The sequence below is a fragment of the Cibotium barometz genome, chromosome 7 (genome assembly GCF_041138505.1).
Source record: "Cibotium barometz isolate CiBa-2024 chromosome 7, ASM4113850v1, whole genome shotgun sequence".
NCBI lineage: Eukaryota > Viridiplantae > Streptophyta > Polypodiopsida > Cyatheales > Cibotiaceae > Cibotium > Cibotium barometz.
The window spans coordinates 62,173,512-62,192,179 of NC_141052.1; the positions used below are offsets into that span (position 1 = coordinate 62,173,512).

General features: G+C 41.5%; 1 protein-coding gene across 1 annotated transcript; it reads right to left on the reverse strand.

The window, feature by feature from the left end:
• Window positions 1–15,616: 15,616 nt before the first annotated feature.
• LOC147637291 (uncharacterized) lies at window positions 15,617–17,501 on the reverse strand. The gene is made up of 5 exons (XM_086800931.1): window positions 17,139–17,501; window positions 16,829–17,047; window positions 16,569–16,742; window positions 16,043–16,171; window positions 15,617–15,815 (listed from the first exon to the last, which is right to left on the reverse strand). Exons 1-5 carry the CDS (start codon window positions 17,289–17,291, stop codon window positions 15,765–15,767), a joined length of 726 nt encoding a protein of 241 aa, XP_086657057.1. The 5' UTR covers window positions 17,292–17,501; the 3' UTR covers window positions 15,617–15,764.
• Window positions 17,502–18,668: the final 1,167 nt, after the last annotated feature.

Below are 18,668 nucleotides of genomic sequence, written 5' to 3' on the forward strand. Positions count from 1 at the left end.
GAATAATTAAGAAAAGTTTACATTTATGCTTAAATTATAATGCTTTTATGTTCATCTCTCTCCCCCCCAAAGAATTGGTCATTCCTATGACCAATTCTCTATTCAATTGATGCTTCTCATGGAGAAATTCTTAATTCACAAATCAAACTCTAGGCTTGTGAAGCTAGAGGTTAAGAAAATAGTTTTTTATACTTATATGCTTAAAAATTATGGTAATATTATGAGATAAATCCATAAATTAGATTTAAGGTTAAAAGATAGTTATACTATCATAATTACATTACTATGTCTTATTCTTTTCAAGAATATTAAAATTTGCTAGTAATAGCAGCAGAGCTACGGTAAAATTTTTAAGAAATTAATACATAATTTATTCTTATGCATAACGTGAAAAGAGGACTTCCTACCATATTCTAGGATTAAATATCCTAGGCTAAAAGAATGATTTTTGTCACATTCAATGGAAAACTAATTTTTAAGATTTATGTATAATTAAATAATTAAGAAAAGAAAAAATTATAGTAATTATATTTAAATGATAAAAGAGAAATTTCTATGACATTTGAAATTCAATCATTTAAATAAAAAAAGTGAATTTTCTAGCATATTGAAATTAATGGATATTTTATTTAAATTCAAAGATAAATTTTAGTTAAATTTATTTTATGTATGAGAAATATTTAAATGATAAAAGAGAAATTTCTATGACATTTAAAATTCAATCATTTAAATGGAAAAAGTAAATTTCCTAGCATATTAGAATAAATGGATATTTTATTTAAATTCAAAGATGAATTGTATATAAATTTATTTTATGTATAAAAAATATTTAAATGATAAAAGAGAAATTCCTATGACATTTGAAATTCAATCATTTAAATGGAAAAAGTAAAATTCTTGGCATATTGAAATAATGGATATTTTATTAAAGAAAAGAAAGATTTTAGATAGATTTATTTTATGATAAAAGAAGAATTCCCATGACATTGGAATGTAAATAATTAAATGCAAAAAGAGAAATTTTCATGATATTTGAGGTCCAAGAAATTAAATGAGAAAAAGAGAAATTTTTAGTATAATTCAATTTATGATTATTTATCAAAAGTGAAAATATGGGTAGAATTGATTTTTGTAAATCCCATGAATTCTTTTATTCAAAAGAGGAATATTGAATAAAATTCATTTGAGAAATTGAGAAAGAATATGAAAATAGTCGTCGAGAAAAAGAACCTTTATCTAGACCAAGCAATTGGTAGAAATTTAGAAAAAGTCTCATTATCAGTATCGAAGTAGAAAAAGCTACTAAATGGGAATAGGATGTGAAATGGATGTGATAAGATGTAAATGGGATGCGATAGGATGTGAATGGATGCAAATGGATATGATAAGATGTAAATGGGATGTGAAAGGATATGAATGGATGTGATAAAATATAAATGAGATGCGATAGGATGTAAATGGATGTGAATGGATGTGAATGGATGTGATAAGATGTAAATGGGATGTGATAGGATGTGAATGTATGTGATAAGATGTAAATGAGATGTGTATGTGAAAGAATGTGATGTAAATGGATGTGGATGTGTATGTGAAAGAATGTGATGTAAATGAATGTGGATGTGTATGTGAAAGAATGGATGTGGATGTGTATGTGAAAGAATGTGATGTGATGAAAAGGAATGTGGATGTGAATGTGATGTAGATGTGGATGAAATGTGGTGTAATGTAATGAGATATGGATCTGAATGTGGATGTGGATGAGATGTGAATATATGTGGATGTGAAGTGATAGATGTGAATGTATAGATAGATGTGGATAGTCATGCATGTGAATGATTGGATGGATGTGGATAAATGAGATGGGATGTGTATGAATGAGATATGATGTGGATGTAATGTAATATGGATAGAATGTATGTGATGGGATGGGGATATAATGAATGTGATGTGGATATGTGATGATGTGAGTCAGATAAGTATGAATAGGTGAGAAATGATGTGAAATGGATGTGATGAGATGTGATGTAAATTGGGATAGATGTGAATGAATGATATGTGATGTGAATGAATGTGATGTGTTGTGATGTGAATGAATGTGATGTGATGTGATGTGAATCGAGATAGACATGGATGAATGAGATGTGATGTGAATGGATGTGATGAGATGTGATGTAAATTGGGATAGATGTGAATGAATGATATGTGATGTGAATGAATGTGATGTGTTGTGATGTGAATGAATGTGATGTGATGTGATGTGAATCGAGATAGACATGGATGAATGAGATGTGATGTGAATGGATGAGATGTGATGGGATGTGAATCGGGAGATGTGAATGAATGAGATGTGAGGTGAAATGGATGTGATGTGATGTGGATCGGGGTAGATATGAATGGATGAGATGCGAATGAATGTGATGTGATGAAATGTGGATATGGATAGATGCGAGTGGATGGATGTGAGTATAAATGTGGAAAGATGTGAAGAGATGAAAAATGATGTGAAGAGATGAAAAATGATGTGATTGGATGAGAATGGATGGACGATGGAAATACATATGATTGGACTTGGATTAAGTAATGTGAATTGATGTGGAACAATGTGGAAAGACGAGAGTTCGTTATAGAAATTGTATTTATAACTTGTTTTTAAATGAGTGTTTTATGTCAAGAATGCTGGGAAAGCATTTTGACTGTCTTGTGAATGAGGTCGTGGAGACCTAACTGATAAAGTTGCAATAGCTAACGAAGAGTCAATGGAGGACGTCTCACATAGCAAGGTCGACCGAGGTCTTGACCAGCCTCAGTTCGATTTAAATGGTGAGCTTCTGGTACGGTGGATGAGGGACCAAGCACGCGGCCTATGAGTGAAGCGCTAGGTGACCTACGAAGGATCCTAGAGGGGGTTGACCATACGGTGCTTGGGCTCTGGGTCGTCGAAGATACCCACGCGTGCGTCGAGGAAGATATTGGAACAAGGAGTAAGAGTTGTTTTCTAAATTCTCAGGCATAGATCTCGTTGATTGACCTTGCTCATCCTCAACAGATGAGTCCATGGCTCTTTTATATGGATCTGTTGGTTGATCTTACTGATCTTCAACAAAGATTCCATCTAGATTTTTATAAGTGAATATATTACCGAGTACTATGATCTAGGAACTATCGAAAAGGTCCTTGAGTGGACAGGTGGTGAGCGTTCTGGTTGCCAATGATGCCATAGGTACACCGAGGAAGGAATGATATTAGAATTCAACCGGATATTTTGGAGGATTCGCTGTATGTGAGACATGGTGATAGAGGGGTTGTGCTTGTTGTCATCTATGTAGATGACTTGATCATTACGGGGGACCATGATGCAGAGATCTTTGATGTAAAGATCTTGCTAAGACAGAAGTTTGAGATGAAGGATCTAGGGGAGCTCAGATATTTATTGGGCATTGAGGTGATTAGGTCACCACATGGTATTGGATTACTGCAGAGACAGTATGGCTTGGACATGTTGTCCAAGTATGGTATGACAGGCTGTAATCCTATTTCTGTGCCATTGGATCAGAATGGCAAGTTGAGTGTAGATTCAGGAGAGATCTTGGAGGATCCTACTATGTACAGGAGCATAGTAGGAAGTTTGATCTACATGACGATCACCAGACCAGATTTGAGCTATGCTGTTGGGTTGGTGAGTCAGTTTATACAGGTTCCACAGAAACCGCATTTGGATGCAGTGAGACACATACTGAGGTATGTGAAGTCTACTTTGCATTGTGGACTATTCTATGAGACTGGGACAGAGATATGTGTACATGGGTATACAGATGCTGATTGGGCTGGTAGTATCTCAGATAGAAGATCTACCAGTGGATTCATGTTTTCTTTGGGGAGTGCTGCTGTGACTTGGAGCAGCAAGAAGCAGCCTACGGTTGCTCTATCGAGTACAGAGGCCGAGTACAGAGGAGCTGCTATGGCAGTATGTGAGGTAGCTTGGTTGAGAAAGCTACTTGCAGATTTGGGTCTATCAGTGGATAGACAAGTTGTCATTTTCTGTGACAACATTAGCAGTATACAGTTGGCCAGGAACCCAGTCTTTCATGCTCGTACTACGAAGCACATAGAGGTCCACTACCACTTCGTCAGAGAGAGGGTCTTGGCAGGAGATCTTGACCTTGTTTATGTCAGCACAGAGGATCAGGTAGCTGACATCTTCACCAAAGCATTGGGTATAGAGAAGCTCCGCAGATTCAGGGCTTCGCTTGGTGTACATGAGATGGAGTTGAGCTCGAGGGGGAGTGTTGAGATATCGAGCTCATCTAGTGAGGCGGTGGACACTGATGACCCGCCTGGGGGATAGGCCCCACACTTACACCACTAGCATGGTTGGTGAGATCTTGGGTGATATGCGGCCAGTGGGATGACAGGCTGTGTGACAACCATTCTAGAGACTGGCATAGTTATAGCGCCAGCTCATTTAGTCGGGTTCACACTATAGAGAACCCGTGTATGTATTGGTTGAGTACCTTTCATATTATGTGTACTCTTATTCTTGTATATGGGTGTTGAGTGTTGAGTAGAGAAGAAGAAGATTTTCAGCCTCTCACCTTGTGTGTTCTCTATTAGGGTTTTGTGAGTGTGTGTGTGTGCTTGCAAGAGCTCAAGCTCTCTTCCCTCCTGCATCTTTTCACACTCAACACACCATATACAAAGATAAGAGTACACACAATATGAAAAGATACTCAACCAAATACATACTAGGGTTCTTTATAGTGTGAACCCAACTAAATGAGCTGGCGCTATAACTATGCCAGTCTTTAGAATGGCTGTCACACAGCCTGTCATCCCACTGGCCGCATATCACCCATGATCTCACCAACCATGCCAGTGGTGTAAGTGTGGGGCCTATCATCAGTGTGTCCACGGCCTCACTAGATGAGCTCGATATCTCAACACTCCCCCTCGAGCTCAACTCCATCTCATGTACACCAAGCGAAGCCCTGAATCTGTGGAGCTTCTCTGTACCCAATGGTTTGGTGAAGATGTCAGCGACCTGATCCTGTGTGCTGACATAAACAAGGTCAATGTCTCCTGCCAAAACCTTCTTTCTGACAAAATGGTAGTGGACCTCTATATGCTTCGTGCGAGCATGAAAAACTGGGTTCCTGGCCAACTGTATACTGCTAATGCTGTCACAGAAAATGACAACTTATCTATCCACTATAGACCCAAATCTGCAAGTAGCTTTCTCAACCAAGCTACCTCACATGATGCTGCCATAGCAGCACCTCTGTACTCTGCCTCTGTACTGGATAGAGCAACCATGAGGATACTTCTTGTTGCTCCAAGTCACAACAGCACTCCCCAAAGAAAACATGAAGCGACTAGTAGATCTTCTATCTAAGATACTACCAGCTCAATCAGCATCTGTGTACCCATGTACACATATCTCTGTCCCAGTTTCATAAAATATTCCACAATGGAAAGTAGACCTCACATACCTCAGTATGTGTCTCAATGCATCCAAATGCGGCTTTCGAGGAACCTGCATAAACTGACTCACCAACCCAATAGCATAGCTCAAATCTGGCCTGGTGATCGTCATGTAGATCAAGCTTCCTACTATGCACATATACATAGTAGGATCCTCCAAAATCTATTCTAAAAATTTGCACTCAACTTGCCATTCTGATCTAATGGCACTAAGATAGGCTTACAGCCTGTCATACCATACTTGGACAACATGTCCAAGCCATACTGTCTAGGCAGTAATCCAATACCATGTGGTGACCTAATCACCTCAATGCCCAAGAAATATCTGAGCTCCCCCAGATCCTTCATCTCAAACTTCTGTCTAAGCAAGATATTTACATCAAAGACCTCTGCATCATGGTCCCCTGTAATGATCAGGTCATCATGGTCCCCCGTAATGATCAGGTCATCTGCATAGATGACAACAAGCACAACCCCTCTATCACTGTGTCTCACATACAGCGAGAAAGCTGCATTGGGTACATGAAAGCCAATAGTGACAAGATATTCAAAAATCTTGTCAGACCATGCTCTTGGTGCTTGTTTTAAGCCATACAAGGCTTTCTTCAACCTGCAAACATGCTCGAGGTGACTCACATCCTCATAACCAGGTGGCTGCAACATATACACCTCTTCCTACAAATCCCCATGCAAGAATGCATTCTTTACATCCATCTGATGTAAAGACCATTTCTTTGGCGCAGCCACTGCTATCACAACTCTCACTATTGCCATCTTGGCAACTGGGCTGAAAGTTTTCTCATAATCAATGCCATATGTCTGCACATATCCTTTGGCTACCATCTAGCCTTGTACCTGCTTATGCTTCCATCACTGTTATGTTTTACTTTGTACACCCACTTGCATCCAATGGCTTTCTTGCCTTCAGGAAATTGCACTAAATCCCAAGTCTCATTTCCATATAGTGCATCCATCTCCTCATCCATATCTTTCTCCCAACACACATTTCTAACAGCCTCATCAATTCATGTGGGCTCTACAACCTGTACAACTTTTGCCATGTATGCATAGTGATGTGCCACATCATAGGTAAACCTCTGCACAGGATTCTTCACTCTCCCAGATCTTCATTCTTCACTCGCAGCTTTGCATTCATGGCTTCCATAGCCTTCTTTACACCAGGTGTTCTCATAGCTGGTATCCCAAGATCCCCATTAAGGCTCATCTCCAAGCCACTAGACTCTCCATCAACATGAGAATGTCCTGCAGAAATGTCAGGCATACTAAGGGGCTCAACCACTTTCTCTTTGCCTTTATGTGATGTACTAATCACATTTGCAGGACTGGTATTAAGACACAGCCTGCCACTCCATGGTCTATCAACTGAACCACTAGATGAGGACTCTCCTTGTCCACTCTGTTGAGATATCGAGCTCATCTAGTGAGGCGGTGGACACTGGGGGATAGGCCCCACACACCACTGGCATGGTTGGTGAGATCTTGGGTGATATGCGGCCAGTGGGATGACAGGCTGTGTGACAGCCATTCTAGAGATTGGCATAGTTATAGCGCCAGCTCATTTAGTCGGATTCACACTATAGAGAACCCGTGTATGTATTGGTTGAGTACCTTTCATATTATGTGTACTCTTATTCTTGTATATGGGTGTTGAGTGTTGAGTAGAGAAGAAGATTTTCAGCCTCTCACCTTGTGTGTTCTCTATTAGGGTTTTGTGAGTGTGTGTGTGTGCTTGCAAGAGCTCAAGCTCTCTTCCCCCTGCATCTTTTCATGGTATCAGAGCCTGGTTCGTGCTAAGGGCTGAGCTGCAAGCAAGAGAACCACAGGAAGCAGTACGAGGGTAAGAGCTTCAACTACTCTTCCCTATTTGTGTTGGTGACTACACCCTTGTCGGGAGCTCCATGCGAGGCACCGACAACGATCTCTGATTGAGGAGATTTCTTCGCGGGAGTAAAGCTATAGGGCAACTATAGAGTCCTATCGGACTGAAATTTTCAGGCCGAAAACGCGTTTCGGGCGCGTCTGGACCTCCGTTTTTCAGAAAGCAGGCGATTTCGAGCACTGCGGGTAAGTCATCGATTCTCTGCAGAACTCTGTTTTAAGAACTACAGAAAGACAGATTGACTGTGCAGACACTGTGGGTGCTGCAAAGAGGTCTACAGTTGCCATTGGGTGTATGTATGCACATTGAAGTCACTGGTTGTGACATTTGAGAGTACTACAGTACCGCTGCAGAAAATACAACATTTGTGCAGGAAAAACCAGAGTGCAATTTCTAGTAAAATTGTGTGTTTGGCAAGATGTCTAATGATGGCATAACACAGATTGTGGCTGAGAAGCTGGATAAGAAAAACTTCCATGCTTGGAGGTTCAGGTTGATGAATTTCCTGATGGGAAAAGGCTATTGGGACTACATAGAAGGTGAGCATGAAGAGGCACCGGAGATACCGGATATAAATCCGACTACTGTGCAGATGTGAAAGAGTTTAAAGACTGGAACTAAGGAGCCAGGAAGGTTATGTATTGGCTCTCCCCATGGGCACATTCAGGATGCCAAGTCCCCCAAGGAGGTGTGGGACACCTTGGTAAAGCTCTATGAAACAAATACCAAGGCACGTAAGATACATTTGAAGAATGAACTTCATACTGTGGAGAAAAAAAGCATGTCTGTGAATGACTATGCGCTGAAGATAAAGGGTATTGTGGAATCCCTTGCATCTATTCGTGTGTCAGTAGATGATGATGACAAGATGGAAGTCTGTCTACGTGGTCTTGGGCCACAATACAAGGCGTTCAAGACGTCCATTCAGACTCGGGAAAACATTCCCAACTTTACAGATTTGGTGTCTGCTGATTATCGAAGAGAAGAGTTTGGGTGAAGACCAACATTCTTCACAAAGCAAAAACAGTTCAGAGCAACAGGCCTTCTACACGAGTTCAGGAAGAGGACGAGGTAGAGGAGGTCGTGGACGCGGTCAAGGAGGTGGCCGAACGGTAATTAGAATTATGGTCAGCAGCAACAACAACAACAACAGTCCCAGAATCAACAACAACAACAACAACAGGCAGGTGGAAGAGGCAAATTCAGAGGCAGGGGGAGTCAAAGAGGCCGTGGAAATTGGCAAAGGCAATATAATGATGCAAGTGAATACTATTATTGTGGTAAGCCTGGACATGTGCAGGCAGAATGTTATAAGAAGCAAGCTGACATGCAAAATGGGAAAGTGCAGCAAAACAACTATGCATCCTCAAGCAGAAATAATGAGGATAATGAAAGGTTGTTTGTTATGCAGCATGTCGTGAATGCCATGTCTAAAAATGTTGATGCAGCACAAAAAGATAATGTATGGTATGTGGATTCAGGCGCTTCGAACCACATGACGAATCATGGGGAGTGGTTCAAGGAGATGAAAAACTCGGAAAGACCAGGTTTTGTGGAAACATGGGATGACACTGCTCATCCAATTGCCCACATTGGAGATGTGCCATTATCTATGCAAGATGGCAAAGTGAAGTACCTTGCAGATGTACTTCATGTACCGAACATAACAAAGAATCTGGTTTCAGCTGGCCAAATGATTGAGCAGGGTTTGCAGGTTCGATTTAACCCTGATGGGTGTTATGTTGAAGATTTCAAAGACAAGTGCAGGTTGGTTGCAAAAGGCAACAGAGTGGGCAGAATGTTTACGTTGAATGTAGACATGCCTGAAATGAGTGCTGCAATGTTTGCAAATGGTTCAGGAATTGTTGCAGACACAGACATTTGGCATAAAAGAATTGGACATGTAAATGTGCAAAGATTGAAGTCTATGCAGACAAAAGGAATTGTGACAGGGCTGCCAAAATTTAAAGTGGAAGGTATGCAGAAAATATGTGAAGCATGCCAATTTGGGAAGCAAACAAAGCATGTGTTTCCACGTAACAGATATGTGAGTAGAAATGCACTAGATGTTGTGCATTCAGATGTATGGGGTCCTACGAAGACCATATCTATGGGAGGTTGCAGGGATTATGTGACTTTCATTGATGACCACACAAGGAAAGTGTGGGTATATTTCATGAAGGAGAAGAGTGAGGTGTTCACTCACTTTAAGAATTTCAGAGTTTTGGTTGAAAAGCAAACAGGGAAATATGTAAAGTGCCTAAGGTCAGATGGAGGGGGAGAGTACTTCTCCAATGAGTTCTCTGAATTTTTGAAGAAGAATGGTATTCGGAGACAGTTTACATGCAGATACACTCCGCAGCAAAATGGAGTTGTTGAGCGGAAAAACAGGCACATTGCAGAGATAGCACGAGCATTGATGGAAGAGAAGAATATGCCGCATTGCTATTGGGCTGAGGCTGTTTCTATAGCAGTATACATCATGAACAGGACTCCAACTGCAGCCATACATGATGTAACTCCAGAGGAGAGGTTTACTGGCAGAAAACCAGATTTGTCTCATCTGAAAGTCTTTGGATGCATTGCATATGTGCATGTGCTAGATGAGCTGAGAACTAAGCTGGATCCAAAAGCTGAAAAATGTGTGTTTATTGGATACTCCCTTGAGCAAAAGGGATACAGGTGTTATAACCCTGCTACACGTGAGTTGAGGGTAAGCAGGGATGTTGTCTTTGATGAGATGAGCAGTTGGTATGCTGCTGAAAAAGAAGCTGTTGGGACTGATGTGAGTGGAAGTGTGGTTGCACAGAATGCAGGTCAGAGCAATCACAGTCTTTGAGTGGACCAGGAGAGTCCTCATCTAGTGGGTCTGTTGATACACCATGGAGTGGCAGGCTGCGTCATAATACCAGCCCTGCAAATGTGATTACTACATCACGTAAAGGAAAAGAGAAAGTGGTTGAGCCCCTTGGTATGCCTGACATTTCTGCAGGGCATTCTCATGTTGATGGAGAGTCTAGTGGCTCAGATATGAGCCTTGATGAGGAGCTTGGGATCCCATCTATGAGAACACCTGGTGTAAAGAAAGCTATGGAAGCCATGAATAAAAAGCTGCGAAGATCAGGAAGAGTGAAGAACCCTGTGCAGAGATTTACTTATAATGGTTATGTGGCACATCACTATGCATATATGGCAAAGGTTGTGCAGGTTGTTCAACCCACATGCATTGATGAGGCTGTTCGGAATGTGTGTTGGGAGAAAGCTATGGATGAGGAGATGGATGCATTATATGGAAATAAAACCTGGGATTTAGTGCAATTGCCTGAAGGCAAGAAAGCCATTGGATGCAAGTGGGTGTACAAAGTTAAACATAACAGTGATGGGAGCATAAACAGGTACAAGGCTAGATTGGTAGCCAAAGGATATGTGCAGACATATGGGATTGATTATGAGGAAACTTTCAGCCCAGTTGCCAAGATGGCAACGGTGAGAGTTGTGATAGCAGTGGCTGCGTCAAAGCAATGGTCTTTACATCAAATGGATGTAAAAAATGCATTCTTGCATGGGGATTTGCAAGAAGAGGTGTATATGTTGCAGCCAACTGGATATGAGGATGTGGGTCACCCCGAGCATGTTTGCAGGTTGAAGAAAGCCTTGTATGGCTTAAAACAAGCACCAAGAGCATGGTCTGACAAGATTTCTGAATATCTTGTCACTATTGGCTTTCATGTAGCCAATGCAGATTTCTCGCTGTATGTGAGACATGGTGATAGAGAAGTTGTGCTTGTTGTCATCTATGTAGATGACTTGATCATTTACGGAGGACCATGAAGCAGAGATCTTTGATGTAAAGATTCTTGCTAAGACAGAAGTTTGAGATGAAGGATCTGGGGGAGCTCAGATATTTCTTGGACATTGAGGTGATTAGGTCACCACATGGTATTGGATTACTACAGAGACAGTATGGCTTGGACATGTTGTCCAAGTATGGTATGACAGGCTGTAAGCCTATTTCTATGCCATTGGATCAGAATGGCAAGTTGAGTGCAGATTCAGGAGAGATCTTGGAGGATCCTACTATGTACAGACGCATAGTAGGAAGTTTGATCTACATGACGATCACTAGACCAGATTTGAGCTATGCTGTTGGATTGGTGAGTCAGTTTATACAGGCTCCACGGAAACCGCATTTGGATGCACTGAGACGCATACTGAGGTATGTGAAGTCTACTTTGCATTGTGGACTATTCTATGAGACTGGGACAGAGATATGTGTACATGGGTACACAGATGCTGATTGGGCTGGTAGTATCTCAGACAGAAGATCTACCAGTGGCTTCATGTTTTCTTTGGGGAGTGCTGCTGTGACTTGGAGCAGCAAGAAGCAGCCTACGGTTGCTCTCTCGAGTACAGAGGCCGAGTACATAGGAGCTGCTATGGCAGCATGTGAGGTAGCTTGGTTGAGAAAGCTACTTGCAGATTTGGGTCTATCAGTGGATAGACAAGTTGTCATTTTCTGTGACAACATTAGCAGTATACAGTTGGCCAGGAACCCAGTCTTTCATGCTCGTACTACGAAGCATAGAGAGGTCCACTACCACTTCGTCAGAGAGAGGGTCTTGGCAGGAGATCTTGACCTTGTTTATGTCAGCACAGAGGATCAGGTAGCTGACATCTTCACCAAAGCATTGGGTATAGAGAAGCTCCGCAGATTCAGGGCTTCGCTTGGTGTACATGAGATGGAGTTGAGCTCAAGGGGGAGTGTTGAGATATCGAGCTCATCTAGTGAGGCGGTGGACACTGATGACCCGTCCGGGGGATAGGCCCCACACTTACACCACTGGCATGGTTGGTGAGATCTTGGGTGATATGCGGCCAGTGGGATGACAGGCTGTGTGACAGCCATTCTAGAGACTGGCATAGTTATAGCGCCAGCTCATTTACTCGGGTTCACACTATAGAGAACCCGTGTATGTATTGGTTGAGTACCTTTCATATTATGTGTACTCTTATTCTTGTATATGGGTGTTGAGTGTTGAGTAGAGAAGAAGAAGATTTTCAGCCTCTCACCTTGTGTGTTCTCTATTAGGGTTTTGTGAGTGTGTGTGTGTGCTTGCAAGAGCTCAAGCTCTCTTCCCCCCTGCATCTTTTCACACTCAAAGACTATGATTGTCTACTTGCATTCTGTGCAACCACATTTCCACTCACATCAGCCCCAAACGCTTCTTTTTCAGCACCATACCAGCTACTTATCTTATCAAAAACAACATCCCTACTTACCCTCAACTCACGTGTAGCAGGGTTATAACACCTGTATCCCTTTTGCTCAAGGGAATATCGAATAAACACACATTTTTCAGCTTTTGGATCCAACTTAGCTCTCAGCTCATCTGGCACATGCACATATGCAATGCATCCAAAGACTTTCAGATGAGACAAATCAGGTTTTCTGCCAGTAAACCTCTCCTCTGGAGTTACAACATGTATGGCTGCACATGTATGGCTGCAGTTGGAGTCCTGTTCATGATGTAAACTACTGTAGAAACAACCTCAGCCCAATAGCTATGTGGCATATTATTCTCTCCCATCAATGCACGCGCAATCTCAGCAATGTGCCTGTTTTTTCTCTCAGCAACTCCAGTGTGAACCCAACTAAATGAGCTGGCGCTATAACTATGCCAGCCTCTAGAATGGCTGTCACACAGCTTGTCATCCCACTGGCCGCATATCACCCATGATCTTACCAACCATGCCATTGGTATAAGTGTGGGGCCTATCCCCCAGGCGGGTCATCAGTGTCCACCGCCTCACTAGATGAGCTCAATATCTCAACATCCAAGCTCGCTCGTTAAGCTCCAAACTCTAAGCTCCACCTCCACGCTATCACCATGGAGTCGCTCACACCCTTGCATAGGACAATCACTCTCTCTCTCACTCTCACACAAGCATGAATCATACAAGCATAAAAGAGACATAATGCTAGAATGCTCTCCCTCCTTTAATCTCTCTCAAGACACAAAGAGAGAACTCTCAACAGCACAAAGGAGATTGTGTCTCTTCATTATGAGAAAATGCCTTATATACAATTAGCCCTTATTCATACTTGGACGTCCAAAACTTACGAGGCCTTGGATGGCTCTAATATCTCATAATGTACAACTTTTATAGTGCCGTTTCATGACACTTATTAATGTCCTCGATTGAGGATCATGTTTGTTAATCCAAAATGGGATTAACACACACAACATCAGTTTACATGGAAACATGCACTACGAGGAGATATCAAGTTCCTTAACCTGGCCTTAGCATGCGTATGGCCTTGGATCCGCTACTTTATGTTGCAACAATTGTGGACAGCCAGGAATCAGTTAGTCTTCCATCGTCGTTTGCATATGCAATGCCCTGAATGGAAGGAGGAAGCCTTTGTAGCAGAGTTATAAGTTCTAACTGGTCCTTTTAGTTCTGAGCTGCTAGATAGCGCTAAGATGCAACTCCTCATAACATAGCTATCAGTACACAGGTGACAAGTTCATCTTTTTGTAATTAAATCTTAATAATATTTAAGTATCCTTTCTATATGTTTTTTAAACAAGAAGGCCACACTCATTCTTGAAAGCTTAAGCACATGTTTAAGCGCTAAGATAAGGTTAAGAAAATCAAATCAGGGAGGCCCCATTTTGTTTGAACGCCAGCAAAAAGCATCTCGAATGCCCACGTATATGAATGCCAGCTGAACATCGATTCACAGTTTTTGCCTCCCTCTTCTTCTCCACCCGGCCCTCCTCCTCCTCCTCCACCTAGCTGTCACGTACACCTACTCCCTAATGGCGTAATTATCCTTCATTGGACTCTGAGCACACCAAGTTCACTCCTCAGTCCTACACCTCCTCTTGCTATCTCCTCTTTCTCTTCCATTCGCATCTCCCTGGCTCCATTCCTTTCTTCACTCCACCTTGATCTTGTGATTTCAGCCCAAGGCTTTCTCCTTCAGTCAAGAGAAGTCAAGATAAGCTTAATTCCCCTACTCACCACACATCTCAAATTTCAAGCGATTCCACATAATTAAGCAAAAAATGGTGTCTCCAATACCTCTTCACAACCATCCGAGGCTAATGGAAAACCTGTCAAGATCACTCACCCACGATAAGTGTTTTGAAGGCTCTTTTCGCATCCATCTATGAGCTTTGAGATACTGGGGCTATTTTTTACTTCTATGCTCATCACCATAGCATAGTAAAGAGTAACCATCGTCCTTACATATTAGGAGACGCCCTAAGAATCACCATAGTAGTAAAGACTAACCATCGTCCCATCCTAACATACTAAGGAGACGAAGCATCGTCCTTAGATGCTACGGAGACGCCTTGAAATTCACCATGGATCCATCTTTGCAAACCACTAATTAGTGCATTATTGAACATACACCCCTCTTTGCAAGCTTGTACTATTTGAAGTTGGTGAAGATCGTAATGGTGGGAGTTTCAGCCTCACAAAGAAAATGGTAATACTCCAATTAATTGTTGTCACCACATGTTAGATTGAGTGAGAGTTTAGATTTTGCGTGAAGACGTTGAAGAGCTAAATACAGAGAATGGTAATTCTCCAATTAATTGTTGTCATCACATGTTACAATGAATGAGAGTTTAGATTTTGTTAAGACATTGAAGAGGTAAATGCAAGTGTTTATCATGGGTATAGCAGCTATCTTGCATGTGGCCCCCCACAAGGATCAAAAGTTGGTAAATGCTATATAGATAATTCGAAGTGCCACAAAATGAGCAAGCTATACGACGTGGAGAAATGTTATTCTTGATCCAACACGTCTTTGCAATTTTTTGCGACATATTTCATGCTTTTTTTTTCCCGACTGGTCTTGGGCCCAAGATCCTCCCATAGTTATTACTGATTTTTCACTGCTTATAGGCACATAATTATCTGCCCGTAGGCGATGCGGCCCAAGAAACACCAAGGGGGATTTTGAACCGAAGACCTCTTGGTCCTAGGCAAACACCTTCACCACTTCAGCTATCAGCTCATTAGCTATTTCATGCCTTTTTATTTAGTATAAAGATTGATTATCCTCTCATGTACAACTATAATAAGTTCCCACTCTTCATTTGCATTCACAAGACTCACCTCGCAATCAATCATGTGAATTCAACTACATCCCACTTACCAATCAATTGGTGCACGATACAAGATCATGAGCCATATGCATAGTTAGTACAATATGCATAGTTATTACAATAATCAATATTCTATTGCTTCATCACTTTATTACAACTTTGTCATCACAAACTCTTGAACCTTGTGTGTTTTATGGAGACTTGTCACCTACTAAGTGTTCATACTAAGTTATGAACACTTTGTGGATGGATACAACACTTTAACATTCCAACAATATTGTCTTTGCGTATGGATTCCAATAATGCTTGTCCTGAAAATCAAAACTCCATAGAAAACCATTAAGAATATACCAAGGTACAAAAACTCTACTGTCAAACTTCCCCCCCTCCTCTCTCTCTCTCTCTCTCTCTCTCTCGCTCGCACACACACACATGGCTTAAGAATACACTCCTCGAGAATTCTGTCCCAACAACCTTGTACACAAATACAAGAAAATATGTAAATTTGCTATGTCTGAAGTTTGTGCGTGTATAATACCTGTGTAGTGCGCCCTCGAAAAGCCATACGAAACCGTTTTGATAGCCACTTCTTGAGTCTCTTGGTTTTCTTTCTGGATACTGCAGGCTCTTGTATCTGAGTTGAAGTGCCCTCATGCAACATTATCCTCTGAGAACAAAGAGGGGGAGAGGGAGAGCGCGCACCAACATAACAGAAGTAAGTTAACCCATTATACATTTTTGTTTTTCGAACCAGGGTGAAAAATGAGCACGCTTGTTCTTCTACCACTCGAACAGAAAAACGTTTTTATCATTAGCTTCGTCGTCTCTGTCGTTAACACATTATAGCACAATTAGCGAGTGAGAACGATTTTGTGTGCGTGAGAGTTTGTGCACCTAGCACAATTAGCGCGAGTGAGAACGAGTTTGTGCACCTAGCACAATTAGCGTATAAGAGAGAGAGAGAGAGAGGAGAGGGGTCACTGTGTTTTTGAGAGAGAGAGTGTCATGATGTGTGTGTGTGTGAGAGAGAGAGAGAGTGTGAGAGAGAGAGAGAGAGAGAGGACCTCGTGGGGCCCTTCCATGTGTGGAATCTCTCTTCTTTGTGGCTGAGGATGATATTGATTACGTTCTACCATGGATGTGCCTGTCTGAACCTCGTGCTTCTCAATATCGATGAGATCTTGCAGAGAGCTGCTGTTGCCGCCGGCCCCCGACTTAATCGCAACCATTCGTTTCAGCTGCAAACAAATCGGCGGGCAGTCGATTTAGAGAACGGAAAGCCTATGTAATTTATTAAGACACATAATGATTAAATGCATATAACCTTCAAAACCCTCTTCTCAAGCATGCAGACTCGCTCCACTAAGGTGCCTTTCTCCTCAACCTCTTCCAGCAGAGACTTTGTTGGTTTGCAGCGCTTCTTCAAGCTGCTGGAAGGCGTGAAGAGGCCCGATGATGGGCGGCCGCCCGCTTGGGGTCTCGGTGGGAAACTGTTGAACCGCCCTAGTACAGTGGATTTAGGCTTCTCTTCCATGGCTGAGAGCTTCACGAGAAAACCAAGCCACAGTGTGAAATCGGCAGGCAATTCAGCAACACACAACAGATCAAAAGATACATGAAAACAAACTTCTTACAATGTTGTCCAGGCGATCCACTCGTTGTAGCAAAGCAACATTAGCTGGATTCAAAGCCTCGTCCCTGCTCAGTTGGAAAAGCTCCCTCCAAAACCCTTCATCGCTGCAGGTACCAGCTGCACCTTTCACAGCAGCGCCATGGCTGTACGTCATGTCTTACTCCTCTTCTTCTTCTCCCATGGGCTGTGCCTCACAAACTCCGCTCCCTCAGGTCAAGGTATAACATCTTCCAAAATAGAATTAACACAATTAAGAAAAAGCCTAACAGGAGCAAAGCTATGCCTACATGCAACACCTCCTCTTGCAAGCAAAAGGTAATTGCATTGCAAGTTTGCATCAAAATAGTAGACATTAAAATTAAATGAATATAATGGAATTGGATTGAAGCTAATAATAATGGTTTGCGTAATGACTTTGTTAAACCGGGGTTAACTACGTTAAGATTCCGATATTTATTTCAAAGCCTGTCAGGGTCTAAAATTAATAATATATGTTTTTGCGTGCTGAGAAGTCTAATAGTTAGCAAAGGACTCGCTCTCAGCTACTCGTCGTAAAAGACGCATATATTAACACGTAATCTCACAAAAAGTGAAGAGGAAGCAAACGTAAACAAAGCGTCAAAGATCGAAGACGACGTTAATCGATGCCTCGAGTTTCAAAGGAGATAAGGTACCGTGGTAGGCTTATAAGTGTATAAAATACGTCCACCGCGTCCCACCTTCTTCTAAAAAACGTTTTCAACGACGCATTAAAAACACAACATTTTTATAAGCTCTTTTTATTCCCCCCTCTCTCTAGGACTTTCTTTTTTTCTTTTTATTCCTCTCTCTCTCTCTCTCTTTCTCTCTCCTCTCTCTCTCTCTAGCGTAGGACTATCTCTAGAGTGGTATCTCTAGAGTGGTCTCTCTCTTAGCTATGCCCATCTCTTGATGAGCACAATTGTGTAGGAAGTCCCTATCCTAAGCTAAAATATTTGATTATGTTTGAGAAGGCATGTAAAATTTGATGGCAAATTTAAGGTTTGATTTCCTTATGTAAAAGAATTCTCTATTTTTTAATAGAGGATTGAGGTTGTAGACAAATTCTTTACTTGATATTATTGAAGATACTTGCGAGATTGTGTTTTTTTTTTGGATTGATGTGCTTTTTGAAAGAGTTCAAATTGAATATTTGAGTTTCTCTATTCCCCAAAAGAGTACAAGTTAAATAGTTTGAGTTAAGGAAATAAAGACAAAGTGATCAACTAGATCACATTTGTGTGAACACAAGAGGATGAAGAAGTGTATGTGGGCAAGGCTGAAATTTGAAGCCAACATCCCCCCCCCTGGGACTTATTTTTGAAGGCTAAATTGGCAAGTGGCCTTCAAGCCTGAAACCACTTCTTAATTATGGCCTTCCAAATGCAACCTTATTTTTTTCCTTAGACTTCATGCTAACTCTTTTATCCAAGTCAGCCTTCTCTTTACCATATACCTAATTCTCTTTTTACACATAAAATATTGCCCCATTCTATATCAAACATGTCATCAC